At 44.5% G+C, this 14,719-nt stretch overlaps 1 protein-coding gene across 7 annotated transcripts in view; it reads right to left on the reverse strand.

Moving 5' to 3' along the window:
- Positions 1 to 8,625, reverse strand: part of GBF1 (golgi brefeldin A resistant guanine nucleotide exchange factor 1) — a 180,201-nt gene extending 171,576 nt beyond the window's left edge. For 3 of the 7 annotated variants that reach the window (XM_077820927.1, XM_077820922.1, XM_077820920.1), the window contains exons 1-3: positions 8,312 to 8,378; positions 2,969 to 3,074; positions 1,501 to 1,567 (exon numbers count right to left, since the gene is read on the reverse strand). In XM_077820927.1, the coding sequence (XP_077677053.1) occupies positions 1,501 to 1,567; positions 2,969 to 3,064 (163 nt within the window). In that variant the 5' untranslated portion in view covers positions 3,065 to 3,074; positions 8,312 to 8,378. Of the gene's footprint in view, positions 1 to 1,500; positions 1,568 to 2,968; positions 3,075 to 5,795; positions 5,920 to 8,311; positions 8,380 to 8,421 lie in introns of those variants that run through there. The other 4 variants (XM_077820924.1, XM_077820923.1, XM_077820921.1 and 1 more) reach the window with 4 other exon arrangements.
- Positions 8,626 to 14,719: the final 6,094 nt, after the last annotated feature.

The raw sequence follows: 14,719 nt of genomic DNA on the forward strand, positions 1-14,719 counted from the left end.
AGGAATTATAGCTCTCCACTGACTCACTCCTAATAACTTCTCTTCGGTGGCAGGAGGTGATGCTCCTGGAGTTTCAACAAACACTACTTTCTTAGCGGGTTCCTAAACTCAGTGCCAAAAGAGTAGTGAGCAAAGCCCACCAGTGGGAATGTGCAGAGACCAATTCAAAATAAGCTTAACATGCTTGTGACTCTAGACAGAGTTCAGTAGTGAAGCAGTCATTGCAAAGTTTGTTTCTGTTATGTTCAGTCATGAGACAATGGGATTGGGTGAGATTTAACAGAATACATACCTGACTTGTGAGTCTGAGAGGAAAAGGCTCATGCCAACAGATGACTAGCTTAGAGTAATGCAACTGCCCTGACTATGTTAGTGAGAGAAGACATTCTGCTCCAGGAAAAAAAAAAAAAAAAATTTAGCAGGGCTCATTCGCTATTGGCCCATTAAATGTGTACCAATGACCAATTCTGGCGCAGAATCAGGTCCTATCAGACTTGTTTATATGTACCATATAAGAGTGACTTGTCCTCTCAAAGCTCAGGGAAATTAATCCACATAGGTTCACTTCCAGAAAGAAGGAAGAGCAATAGTGAAATTCTAGCAGTCATTGCAGGAACATCTATCACAGCTGTTGGCCTCCATTCAGTGCAAGGCTAACCAGGGTTTCATCCCTGAACCCAGGAGATTATGTTGAAATTGCAGTCTGTTTGCCATTAATTACAGGCAGCAGGTGACCAAACCTGCAGTCCTAAGAGATAGGAGGAGGAATAAATCAAATAATGGGGAGGCTCCTTTCCAAGCAGAATTTTTCTGTCACTCATAACTACGTACAGGAACAAAACACTTATCACAGCTTGGACAGAAAGACTACATATGTTTATGCACTGATCTCATATACTACTACAAACATACTGGATTATAGAGACAGATGAGGGAAAACAGAGAGGCATGGGTACAACGGCTACAGATTGAACAGAAATATATTTGAAGAGTCCCTCACATGTACTGCATAGACACAACACAATATATAAAAAAACAAATGGTCATAGGGTAAACTGCTGGTCTAAAGCTCAGAGCATGTGGACATGAGATAACTTCAAGGGGTTGGAGATTCATTAGCCAATGCTACAGAAAAAGTTATAAAAGCAATACCATACCTCAGAACAAGCAGGTATGCTAGACACCAACATTTCTCAGGTGGATGAAAGTCTAACAACACAGGCAAGATGTTTGAGTAACTGGTATAAGCACATAAATGGCATGTGATTAGTCATAAGCATGTGTACACACTCCCAGTAAAAAGGCATTTCCCCTATTTATGGACTGATTTACTATTTTCTATAAAGGGTGAACGTGTTAGTGCTTTTCCATTACTAAATATTTGATCCTTGTGTAAGAAGTGCCAGACACAAGATGCTGTATTTGTGCCCAGGTACAGACATACCATATTTACACATTCTATTGGATATGCATACCTACACAGTGCACATATGCACTTACCGGTTATGTTAGTTAGTACTTCTTTCAATAGACTAAAGCTGTGCAGCAGGGGATCCCGTTCTTCATCCTACAGGTTACACAAACAAAGGAAGTACTTAATGAGACAGATAGATACCTAAATCACACAGTAAAAAAAGATATGCAGGGTCCACAAAGATATCATCTCCTTTCAATTTTCCTTCAGAACAAACCATATTGAGAGATTTTCCAAAAAGGGGAAGGTAGGTAGGTTGGGTTCATTAGTTTCAGTCCCTCCCTATTCCATCAAGATCAGGGGAAAGTATTCAATTTTCCATGGCTGAGTAGCTTGGGGGGGTCAAGAGCAGAATGCCCTCTCAAGACTCAGCACTCTGTTTTCGCTTTATGTCGAAAGAAAGAATTTTTATTTGCTTTCCACTACTCAATAAAGTTCAGGGTAGATATATGCCACGTTAATACCCATAGCAAATCCTTATGAACCAATTTAGTCCTCAGAGAGATTTATAATGGGAACGCACCAATGATACTTGGCACTGCAATGGTAACTTGAAAAAAGAGCCACTGTAAGAAAGTTACCAGAGTAGCTATTTCCTATAGCCATAATTTAGTAGGTCTGTTTTTATGATCACATGCACAGGTTCCTCCAAGCTGCATGCACATACAGCTACAACTCCTACTGGAAGGCACCAAGCACTAATGAAGAAATGCTTCTAAGAAGGCAAAAAGGCCTGCCGTTTGACAGATTAAAGCCATTTATGCTAGATTAGAACCATCTGTGTTGCATGTGCCATTTTACATTGCATCACAGATATAGTACAACATACACACATTGCACTGCTAAACTGAAATGCTGGCTGAGGACATCATGTGAACCAAAAATCTCGCATTAGTGATCTTTTAACAAATCAGGTTTTGAAATACTATTTCAGCCAATGGCACAGTCACAAGACAGACAAAAAGAAAGTGACAACATACCACATAAAGGGTGAAAAATGCCCCATTTTTATTAACTTACTCTATGCCCCAAATTTACATTTCATGGCTCTTATGGTTTTAAACTGTCAGCCACGGCACAACACAAAAGGCATGTAAAAATGATGCTAAAATGAAACAGGCAGTATTTTCAAACACTCCCTATGACACCAGAAGAGATTCCTACAAAGGTCTGAATAAAATGTTATGTTAAGTGAATGTGAGGGTATAATCACATATCCCCAACTCAGTCACTTTTCCAACCCATGGGGCAATCGATTTCCAGCTTCATCTCCGGGTGCTCTCCAGTAAAATATACATGCTTACAAGCACATACAGTTAGAAGGTCAAAGCTGTCTAAAGTAGCAAACCATAGGAAATTACTATTCCTGTGTTACCTAGAAAACTACTCTAGGGTGCTTTAGTTTGAGGGGACAGGAGGCTTGATTTTATTAAAATTTATCGTTTCTAGGTTCTTCATAACACAGACAGATCTCACCAACCCAAGAAAACTTACCAAATGTGTGTGAGTATTCCATCGAGCATTGCGTTTTATGGCACCCACCACTGTATTGATTTCACCTTGGACAATGTAAATATTCTTATCCACCATCCTGACAGTCCTAACAATAAAGAGAATCCAGGTTAATGCCTAGTTGTTCAAAATAAAGCACACTGAATCACCCCATGCCTCAGGCAGGAAATCGATCTGGTCCCCAGGTCTGTAAAGGACACGGTAGGGATGCAATTGACAAGCGAGAAATATTTGTAGAGAGTTCCCAATAGAACCATTTGGGTATATTCCCAGTTTTCCATGTGCAGACCAATACGGTTATTCTACTATGAGAAAGACAGCACGCTTTTCCATATAAGAAGCATTCAAAGCAGCTAGCTAGATACATCAGGGGATAAGTGTGGTAATAAACAACTGCACTTGAGCTACCTGTCTCACTTATTTCCCAGTAACCACAAGGATTCCTGTTATTTATATGTACAAGTTTACCCATTGTATAACGCCATGCACATCTACAGTGCTATGTAAATATTGAAGCCCTATATAGTATAGGAAACAGCCTTAGACTTCTTATTTGTGCCCTTTATATAGGCTACTGCTATTTGATTTACCTGGAGTAGCAGCTCCTTGGGATGCTAAACTTTTAAAGATTAAAGCCATTTGTGTTAGATGTTGCGTTCACATGACGGTGGTAAAGCACCTTAGGAGGAGGAAGAACACAAGCATGAAAAGCATGAAGTCAAGTGCAGGACAACATCAAGGAAGCAGTAAGGTTTACAGAACTGGACAGACCAAAGGGAGGGAAAATGGGAGCAGATAAAAGCAGGGATGTAGTGCAAGACAGCCTGAGGTTATGCAGGGCCTTGAATGCAGGGGCAAGAAGCTTGAATATGATGAACTGAGATAGAAAGCCAATGAAGGGATTTGCACAGGGAGGGGTGAAAGAACGGTATGGCTGGAGCAGCAGCAACATTTCTGATGGACTGTGAGGACACAGAAGTGAAGAGACACGGATAAAAGAAGACAATGTTACAGTAATCAATGCTAGATATGACCCAGGCATGGACAAAGATAAAGAAATGGGGGTGGTAATAACAGACTGATTTTAAGGTTATAACAAATAAGCAACAGGACTGATCAGGAGACCAGAGTGACAGGACACCATGCCTGCAAACTCAGAAGAGTAAGAATTGGAAGGCGAGCCAAGGAATGAGGATGTATAGAGGGACTAGACGCAAAAATGAGATGCTTAATTTTTAATAAATTGAGTTTGAGACGTCAGCAGAACATCCAGGAGGAGCTGAGAGACTGAGCAGAGGGGTGGAAACAGAGAAGTAAATCTGAGTATTAATGGTAACACCATGAGAGTGGAGTGGATCACCTAGAAAGAGTGTAAAGGGAAAAAATGAAAAGACAGCAATATAGGGGAGGAAGCAAATTGATGTGGAACTAGCACAGGAGAATTTGAAATAAGAGTCTGTTTATATCACCTGAATTTTTAGTCATGTTAGCACATTTGTAAACTTCAAACATGTGACCACACGAAGTCACTTAACCTACTGCATTATCCCTAACTTGCCAATAGTGTAGCAATTACAGAATTCATCAAATGCAGACTCTTAAGAAAGTGTCAGATGTTGTGATTTTTTTTTTTAATGACCCTGATAAGGAAGTTTTTTTCAGAATTTTGTTTGTAGAACTTTGAACAGGCAGGGTGATTAACAACCACTGGAACAAACTACCAAGGAAAATGGCGGATTCTCCAATGCAACACAGGATGCCTTTCTGGAAGACATGCTTCAAACAAGTTATTGGGCTCATTACAGAACTAGATGAAATTATATGGCCTATGTAATGCAGGAGGTCAGACTAGATGACCTACTGGCCACTTCTGGCTTTAAAAATCTATAAAAACTAGACACCTGTTAAATTTCAGCTACTTTTAAGGTGTTGAGCTTCTTGAAGCAAAAGCTCATCCTTCCCAAATACATATTCCTTTCTGGTGAAGGGTCTGTCTTCCTAAATCTAGCTCTACTCAGAATCACTGCAGCTTTATTCAGATCTTTAGTGACAGCAGTGAAGCTATAACAAAAGTCATACCATTAACACTGCTAATATGCAGTAACATCATGAGTGGCAGCAAAAGTAAACATTGGAGTTATTCACATGGGAACAGGACTTGAAAAGAGAGGAAGGGAGGAAGAAGAACTGAATCCCCCATAGTCAGTAGGCTGGGCAGTGTGGAGAGACGAAGAAGAAAGTCCCTTACATGGTCCTCTTTACTGCAATAGCCAAGTGTCTTCAAGATGGACACCAATTCGACATATGAAAGTGCCCTATATAGAGTACAAGGACATCGGGGGGGGGGGGGTGTCTTCTTCCCCACTAGTGGCTAGTATTGGTCTGAAATGTTTACAAGTTTCAGTTCATATGTTCTTGTCTGCCAAATCATTCTGCTGATGAGAGCCTTCAGCAATGCCCTCTGGCAGCCAAATGATCATCAATTGAAGTACCTGTGTGCGCTCTTACATCACAATTACACATTGAAAAATGCTTCAAATGTGTGCCATCAAAGGCACATGATACTATCTCACACCCAGATGGAGCCCTTGGTTACTCAACAGTCAAGTACATACGTACATCTCTTGGGTACAGGCATCAAGAGTCAGGGGTATTATTTTGGGAAACCATTTTGAGTCCTTTTGGGGAGCTAGTGCCTTGGGAAATACAACCAAGAAATAGCACCATCCTCTGGTTAAACTGTTAGACAGATTTCTATCAAGTCATCTCTTTCCATCACCTTTTTTGACCCTTTCTGAATACCAATTACCTGCAGACTCAATGCCAATGAAACCACCTCAATGGATAGCAATCAATCACAGAAATGGATCCAATCCCCTTCTACAATTGGGAAAGGTGATTTAGTTCAAAACCAGGCTGCTGTTGAGCCAGATCTGCAATGTTCATAAGAAGACAGTAGATCACCTACTTTGTGAATTAACTGGGTATTTAAAAGTTCAAAGTTCATAAAATTAAACATTTTAAACTTACAGGAAATATGGTGCATAAGTTAATTTATTAATTTTTCACTGATACAAATGATAAACCTAAACAGTATGGCTGATTTTTCTTTGTTTGAGAGAACTGCATATTATCTTTGCCACCAAATCTCTCAGCCTTTTCAAACCTGTACAGCTGTTTGAACATTGGTTGAAGGATTGAAGTCACATTTGGCAGCAGACAAATGACTTTGGTGGCAGAAAAATGGTTCAAATAACCAGTCATTCATAAGATTGATGTTCATAAAATCAGGGTTCTACTGCAATTTGAAAATTTCTGAATAGGATGCAGTCAGTCAAATTCCACTGCAGATAAAATGCTATTAAGGAATAACATTAGGGAACATCTCTCAGTCCACAAATCACATCAACAACTCCTACCTACTTCACAGCTAGCCAGGCTACCTAAAAACCAAGTCAATACAGTGATATATCCTGCACTTGCCTGTCAATCTTCATATAGAAGTCTAATTCACTTGAGCTTTTTACAAACAGTACAATAACTGGGAGCAGCAAGAGCCAAAACAGTTGAAGAAACTCCTCTTAAGGCTAATTCTCGTAACACTGGACAAAAAAATAAAAAATAAAAAAATCACAGATATGTAGGGCTGGAAGGGACCTCAAGAAGTCATCAAGTCCAGCCCCCTGAACTGAGGCAGGTCCAAGTAAACCTAGACCATCCCTGACAGGTGTTAGTCCAACCTTTTGGACTGACAGGGATTCCATAACCTTCCTTAGGAGCCTATTACAGCATTAAACCACCCTTTTAGTTAGAAAGCTTTTCCTAATATCTAAAAAAATAACGCAGAAGAGTACTTTTATTAACCCAAGAGGTTTGGTTCTTATTTCACTGTACTGTGCTATGGTCTGGTGACACAGAACAGACATTGTAGCATTTATACTCTATGAGACAGTTTAGGGTGCTCTCAAAAGTAGTAGTAACATAATACTTGGTATAAGGGAGAGGCAAGGCTATGGTATAACTCCTCTGCAGCGCTGCTGTTAGCCTAAATGCAACAGCATTGAGCTAGCACATGGGAACCAAGAAGTGAAAAGGAATACCCTCTTTTAACTATCAAAACTGAGTGAAAAATAAAAATTAGACAGCATAAACAGTAGGGGTGAATGCTTTTTCTCTACTTACTTATGACTGATTAAACTGTCTTAGCTTTTACTTTTACAGTTCAAAAAGCCTTGTGTTGATACTGTCCCTCTAATAAGGCCACTGTCTTTGATCCTTCCTCCTCCAGCAATTAAAAAGATTGTCTATATGTTGCGTAAAGTAGTCTTCACTTTCACTTTTTTAAATTACCCATATTCAGTGAATCATCAATAACTGCTCACTTCACAAAAGTCCTCTCCAACTCTTTCCACCCTAAATAATCCTAGAGTTTGGAATCTGGTCAAGCGTATATCCCACCATCCTGCTGATTGACCATACTGCTCTTCACTCAGCCTTTTTTATCTCTGCTCCTCCTAAATTAGGGGAAGGTGACTAGAACTAGACAGTCCTCCAGCTAGGAGTGAGCCACATTATCGTATTTTATTCTTTCCCCACTGAACAATTCCAATCAGCTTTCTTAGAACTGCTGCTGCAACCTGGGCAGACATCATCACGCAACAGACCAGTGACTCCAGGTCTGTCCCCTCCAGGGGATCTCATACGCAGAGAACCAACCAGTGTACAGGGTTAGTTTATATTACTTTGGCCAGAGTTTGATTAATCTGCATTTACCTTTGAATGAGTTTCATCCAAGGCAAGACTGCCCCTTGCCCCACAGTTACTTTTTGATACATTAAGAGGAAAACCACTTGGCAGAGACATATGTTTCTGTCTCCTTGTAGCCAAGGAGGTTCACACAAGAGAAAGATAGGACTGATTCCCCCCTCCCAGGCTTCAAGATGGGGTAAATATCACAGTAGGAAATTGTGGCAAGATGTTCTCTCCCACATCAGCTGGAGCTTGGCCAGGACACATCACCACACACACACCCATGACTGGGCCGAGCCCCCCTCCACCAGTACCCTACCCAGGACACACAATTCCCACCCCCCACCCCCAATGGCTGGGCCGAGCTGCCCCACGCACCCCTCTGCCAGCACCCTGCCCAGGACACACGGACACTCCCCCATGGCTGGGCCCGACGCCCCGCACCTTGCCCAGGATACACCCAAAACCGGAGCCCTCGCAGCTCACCCCGCCGCCACCGCCCTAGGGCCCAACCCGCCGCCTCGCCCCCAGCAGCTCCCAGCTCGAGCCCCGGCACGTCCGCGCACGGCTGCTCACCAGGACAGCCCCACAGCCTGCCCCCGCCCGCGCTGTCGGGGCTCCCCACCCGCGTGATCTCCGCGCCGCGTCAACATCGCGATAGGGGCTCGCCACCCGTCACTACTGACCCCCGCATCCAAAATGGCGGCGCCTGTTGCTAGCGAGCCGGCGGCTGCTTTACATATCTGGCCGGCGCGCGGCGCTGCGGCAGAGGCGACCGCGGAGCAGGGATTCCGGCCGGCTGAGGGCTGCGCGGGGCAGAGACAGAGCAAAGGCCAGTGAGGGACAAGCAAGAGGAGCCAGCTGGCTGCGCTCTGCTCTAACTGACGTGGAAACGGACTCAATCTAACCCGCTGCCTGGTTACTGCGCCGACGAACAAGCCAGTTGACCAACCAGAACATGAACCTGGCGAAGCAGGCGCAGAGTTACCCAATAACAACAATTCACTGAGACAGGAGGCGGGACCAAAGTCCAGCAGGCCGGCGCCCCCCAGTGACATAGGGAGGAGAACCAATCACATTAAAGTAAATAGAGTTAGCAATAGAGTTCCCAATAGCGAGAACAGACTGTGCTTGGGGAGTCGGGACAATAAAGGAGGGTGAAACAAGTGTGGTAGATCTGCAGTAGTGTCCTGTGCGATGCATTATGGGTACATCGAACGCCACCGGAAATGACTAGTCCGGGAACAATTTCGCAGGACAGCGAGTGTAAAAAGTCCCAGGTTCCCCGGAGGTGGCGCCACCAGGCAGCGCTGCGCAGCTCCCAGTCTGAGCTCAGGGGTGGTGCAGCTCGTAGACTATCAGGGTTGGAAGGGACCTCAGGAGGTCATCTAGTCCAATCCCCTGCTCAAAGCAGGACCAATCCCCCTCAAGGATTGAACTCAGAACCCTGGGTTTACCAGGCCAATGCTCATACCACTGAGCTATGCCTCCCACCCTCTGTCAGCTGCCATCATGCACTGCCAGACAGAGCCCTTGGAGGGCTCCCAGGAGAGCTGGGCTCTGCCTCTGGCACTGCCTGCTGGATGGATTGCTTCTCCTCGCTAGCCTCGCCCACCCCTTGTGCTGCCTGTTTAGATTGTAACCACTTTTGGGCAGAGACCGTCCCAGTGGGAAGATACAGCACCTAGCACACTAGGGTCCTGCTCTCATGTGGAGCTTCCAGGGGATACAAAACTCCTATGAGTAGCAGTTCCCAGCATTCACTACTTCATCCTACCCTTTGTTCTGAGTCATCTGGAGACAGCGATTCTGGCTTCAAGCCTCCAAGGTCCTTTGTTGTCAGACCCCTAGCTAATTAAGATTCTATTTCCTTTTAAAGTCTCTCCTCTACCTTTCTGCCCACCCCACCCCCCAAAAGAGCACCCCATAGCTCTTCAGCCTCTCAGGAACCCCACAATCTTTAAGATCCCCCAGCTCTTCATCCCCACGGTCCTGACATTCTGACTCTTTCCAGTCCCCATTCCTGCTTCCAACAACTCTATCCTTGACCAAGGAAATATGGTTGTTTCTTGGTGCCTCCTCTCTCCCCCAACCTTTTCTACAGTGAAGGGGCAGAGACAGAGCAGAGTCTGCTGCTTGCTGCAATGATAAGGAGGCAGTAGTTTTGCTTCCCCTGCCAATGGGAGGCAGGATGGAGAAGTATTTAAAAACCCAGTTTAGGACTAGTAGCCTGCCTGGAGAGGTGGGGCAGGACCCAACGGCACCTCTCCATAACATCTGGCTGTCAAAGATGCAGGGTAAATTATGCCTTAGGCAGAGTTGTAGCCCCTCTCAAGTGCAGACCCTAGGTGCAAAGCCTGCTTGCCTTCCTGCACCTCAATCTGGGTGCAACCACGTGGTCCAGTCATTCAGACTGGCTCTCTGAGCTGCAGCCCCCCTGGTTCCAAATCACGTTAGCTACACTGGCCCAGTGCGCTTTTGGCAACTCTAATGTTCTCTTTGGGAGCCTGTGACAACATAAGTTTGCAGTGACACAGAAACAGCATCTTCAAATCAACGCATTATTTATTCATTCCTCAAATGTACAAAGAGCAAAATGTAAAAATAACAAAAGGCCAACCTCCCTGCATATTATGTACATCTTTGTAAGTTCCCCTCAGCCCAGCTAACTCCATCTCTGGCAGGGAGCAATTGCCCTTGCTGCAGTTTCTAGCTCTGTGTGTTTGCCAGCCTGTCAGCTTTTCACTGACATTCTGGGTGCTTCTCTTAGCCTCTCCCCCCCAACTCCCCTCCCTTTTCTAGGGTCTTTGAGGTTTAGAAGCCCCTTTAATCTCAGCCTTTAGCCTTGGGAAGAGTAATCCATTGTAGCCTGGCTGGGGGCAGATAGGGGGTTTTCCCCAATAAACACCATTTCTATTGTTTCCTCCAGGACTCTTATCTATGTCATTGTTTTACCTTTCATAGGTTCATACATTCTAAGGCTAGAAGGGACCACTGTGGTCATCTAATCTGACCTCTTGCATAACACAGGCCAGAGGACTGCCCCACAATAATTCCTAGAACAGATCTTTTAGAAAAACACTCAATCTTGATTAAAAATGGTCAGTGATTGCATTGCCACCACAACCCTTGCGATATTGTTCCAATGATTAATTAACCTCACTGGTAAAAATGTATGCCTTATTTCTAGTGTGAATTTGTCTAGCTTCATCTTCTAGCCACTGGATTTTGTTATATCTTTGTATGCTAAATTGAAGAGCCCATTATCATTTTTTTGTTCCCTGCGTATGTACTTATAGACTGTAAGCAAGTCACCTTTCACCCTTCTCTTTGAGTTAAACAGATGGAACTCCATGAGTCTGTCACTATAAGGCCTGTTTTCCCACCCTTTAATCATACAATAACTTCCTGCTTGAGTCCTTTAACAATTTCTATTGATCTAACTCCCAGCAGTCAGGCAGGTTAATATCAAAGAGATAACCTGAGGGGAATATGATATCTATAACAAATATACATAACTCTCCCATTCTCCAAGCCAGCTTCACTTCCACCACATTGCATCTACCCTCTCAAGGACTCCTGCCTCCAGAACTGTTGGTGCAGTTCCTGAGTTGGCCAGAGGAGCTGTGGGCTACCTCTGCAGCACACTCCTCCCAGCCTGCCTGGGAGCAAAGGGCCACGCTGAATTTAACAATGTACTTAGATTGTATACCCTTTGGGCACAGGCAGTCTTTATTCTGTGTGTACAGTGTCTAGTATAATCGATGCCTGGTCCAGGACTAGGGCTTCTAAGAACTACTGCAATAAAAATGCTTTTGAATGCACAGTGTATCACTGACAGTAATTTGACATTCACACATGCTGCTTTATAATCACTATTTTTCATATAATTCAACTTTGGGGGAGAGGGGATTATGAAGAATTTGCAATATTGCAGTGGTGGCTACGGGCCAGACAGATTGGGGCTCTGTTTTGCTAGGCGTTATGCCCTGTTCCAGAGATCTTACAGTTTAAGCCAAGACTACAGACTAACAAGCAGACTAACAAACAGGCTGGTGGGGGAGTGACAGGATGTGCAACATTTAGCCAGTCAGAAGCAGTAATCACGACTCTACCTGCCTAGCCATATTTTTGATGAAGAAACAAAGTTTTTGGAGAAGACTCTGAAGCATAGGCCTTCCCTAGTTAGCTGGGGCCTGATCCAAAGGTAGCTACAACTTCTCCCTATTAGGTGACCAAAGCAAAACGTTTCTTCTCTCCAGGGAGTGACCTCCACCAAGGCTGACTGCAATGCCCTTTGATGACTTAAGCAGCAGGGGCATGCAGGGGACGGGGTCATCATTTTCTTCTAAGCCCAAATGCATCAACCCTCATAAAACCTCCTGAGATTTGCCTGCCTGAGAATCTTGAGTCTGCAGGGAGAACTTAAGATCTATTGAAAATGTACTTAGGACACAATTACCCTGCTTTTAAGAACACTCCAGTTCTGGCACCCCCTGACCAGGGAACCTGACTTTCCAGGGGTATACCACCCATTTAAGGGACAGTCCAGCGTTTACGGCCAAAACGTTCTGGCAGCTATCATGGAGACCTGCCCCGTGCTGTGGCAGGGTCTATAGAAACAGGAAATGGAAACTCAGCAGGGTGGGGACTAGAAATTATTCTGGTTGTTACAAATTGCTAGTCTGACCTATGCCCTAGAGACTTTAGTTTTCTGCCTCTAAATTTGGTTGCTCTGACTCAAGGTTCTGAGGTAAGGTGTCTTATGGACTGAGTTAAGTGGCTCCACCTCTGACTTTATGCTTAAGGAAAAGGCATGAAGCCTGTCTGCCTTCTAGAACAATAAGAGCACTAGGCAGTCTGCTGGCTTGTGTGAGTTTGGAGAGCTTCCTAAAGTGGACATTGGTTGTTCTGTGAGTAGTTCAATTTTGGCCTCCCCATTCTTGCCTTCTGTACACCGCACAGCATGGACGGCGATGAGAATATTTAGAAACTTGCAGAGCTACAAGTTTTAGGCCATCAGTGGTAATTGCCACCAGCAAGAATGTCAGTGTTCCAACCAAGAAGGGTGGAATAAGAAGCAATATTTTCTAGTGACCTGAGCATAGACTAGGGACTCCTAACACTGAAACCAATTCTTTCTATGGCCTTAGGCAAGTCACATAACTTCTCTGTGCCTCAGTTTCTTCATTGTAAAACAGGCATTAGAATACTGACCTACTGCAAAGGGGTTGCAAAGATTAGGTAATGAGTAGAGTTCTCAAGACAGACGGTCAAATGCTGGCCTTTGGCTCCTTCCCTTTGGCACTGCTCCAGCTGCACAGCGGGGACAGAAAGATGTTTCAATGAGGTAACTGTGGATTTCCCCCAGCCATATGTGAATTCACAGCTGACACAGCCAGCTTGGCCAGTTTTGTGCCACCCATTCCTGGTGCTAGCCAACGTCAGTGATGGGGGAATGGTAGGGGTGTGGCTGGAGCATGCTGAACTTGAGTCTGCAGTCTGGCTAGAAGTTTCCAACCAGTCTCCAGGATCATGGGGTAGGACCTGGAAATCCCTGCTATCCCCTCACTCCTGGAGATGGAAGGAGCAGAGTTCAGGTGCATATGACATTCTGTCCTGTAAAGTGCAAAGCTGTTATTTATAGAAGCTTGTCATGGAACCTGAAACTGAGCCAGCCAGGAACCTTCCACATGCACCCAAATGCATCTCAATGTGTTGATAAAGAGCGAACATTGCAACATGCTTTGCATTTCTTCTTGCAATCCATCATTGCATTGTCAGGAGTCAAAAACATTAATATGATACGGCACCACAACTGTCTGGCTAAAAGAAAGTTCACACACAATACAGCGCTGCATTACCCACACTGAAGAGCCTTCAAATGCAACCCAAGCATTGCACTCTCCTGATCTGACATCATGTTGATGCGGTAGCACAGCATCTGGACAGACAAGTTCTTCAGAACAGTTCAGCACCACCCTACCATGACCAAGTGAACACAGTGATAATATGGTACTGCCCTGCCTGGACTAAGGAACACTGACATGACACTGTATCACTCTACTCAAACTTGTGAGCATGCAGGCAGCACTGCTCCATCAGACCAAAGAGTTTGTGGATACAAGAACAACACACTGCCATGGACAGGCCCATTGTTTTAAGGGTGTCCCTTGAACCTGAATTTTAAAAGTATTACACTTGGTTCTTATAAAGCAGTGTTATTAAATCAAGGCAAAGAGGATTACATATGCAGGATTGCCTCTGGCTCCTATTACCACCACATCTGAGTTCTACTCCCAGAATAATGATGCTGCCTCTGATTAACTTCCGTGCTGTTATGTTCTCCTTAAATCAACAAGAAGCATATGGAAAGTCAGCCCCAGGGACAGCAATCTCACTGAATATAGCAAGCCTAGATCTTGTCCAGCAACCTAATGAATTCAGTCATTGCCCCAGGACTTGATCTCACCTTAGACATCTGAGCGGCTGATCCATCACACTAACTTCATGAAGAAGTTCAGGAAAGGTAGGCCGTGTGATTCTACAATGCAGCCCACTGTTGCTGCTCTTCAGTATGGAGGTGCAGTCTCTGGACACTGCATGCTCCAAACTGTCAGGCCTCTGCTTTGATCAAGCTGGAGAATTCCAGGCTGTCTCCATAGGGCATATCTCTACTGTTAGATGACTGACAGCTGCCATAGTGGCCCTCATCTGAACCAAGTTTGCCCGCCTCCCCACTCTGCTCTCTTGCTTACTTCACCCTGCTCCAAATCAATATAAGCCTCCAAGACTTTGTCAGCAATGTTTACTAGACCCAAAATCTGCAGCCAGCCATCTCTGTTATTGCAGCCTGCATTGACGGACAGGACCAGCTTTGCAAGTTCCATTTGCTTGTTTGCCAAGGGTAATGTCCACCCCTGCCAGCCCACAGTCAGCCATACAAAGAGTTACTGAATATTCTGCTGCCTCAGTTGGCTGCTA

This window comes from Eretmochelys imbricata, chromosome 7 (genome assembly GCF_965152235.1).
Source record: "Eretmochelys imbricata isolate rEreImb1 chromosome 7, rEreImb1.hap1, whole genome shotgun sequence".
In the NCBI taxonomy this organism is placed as follows: Eukaryota; Metazoa; Chordata; order Testudines; family Cheloniidae; genus Eretmochelys; species Eretmochelys imbricata.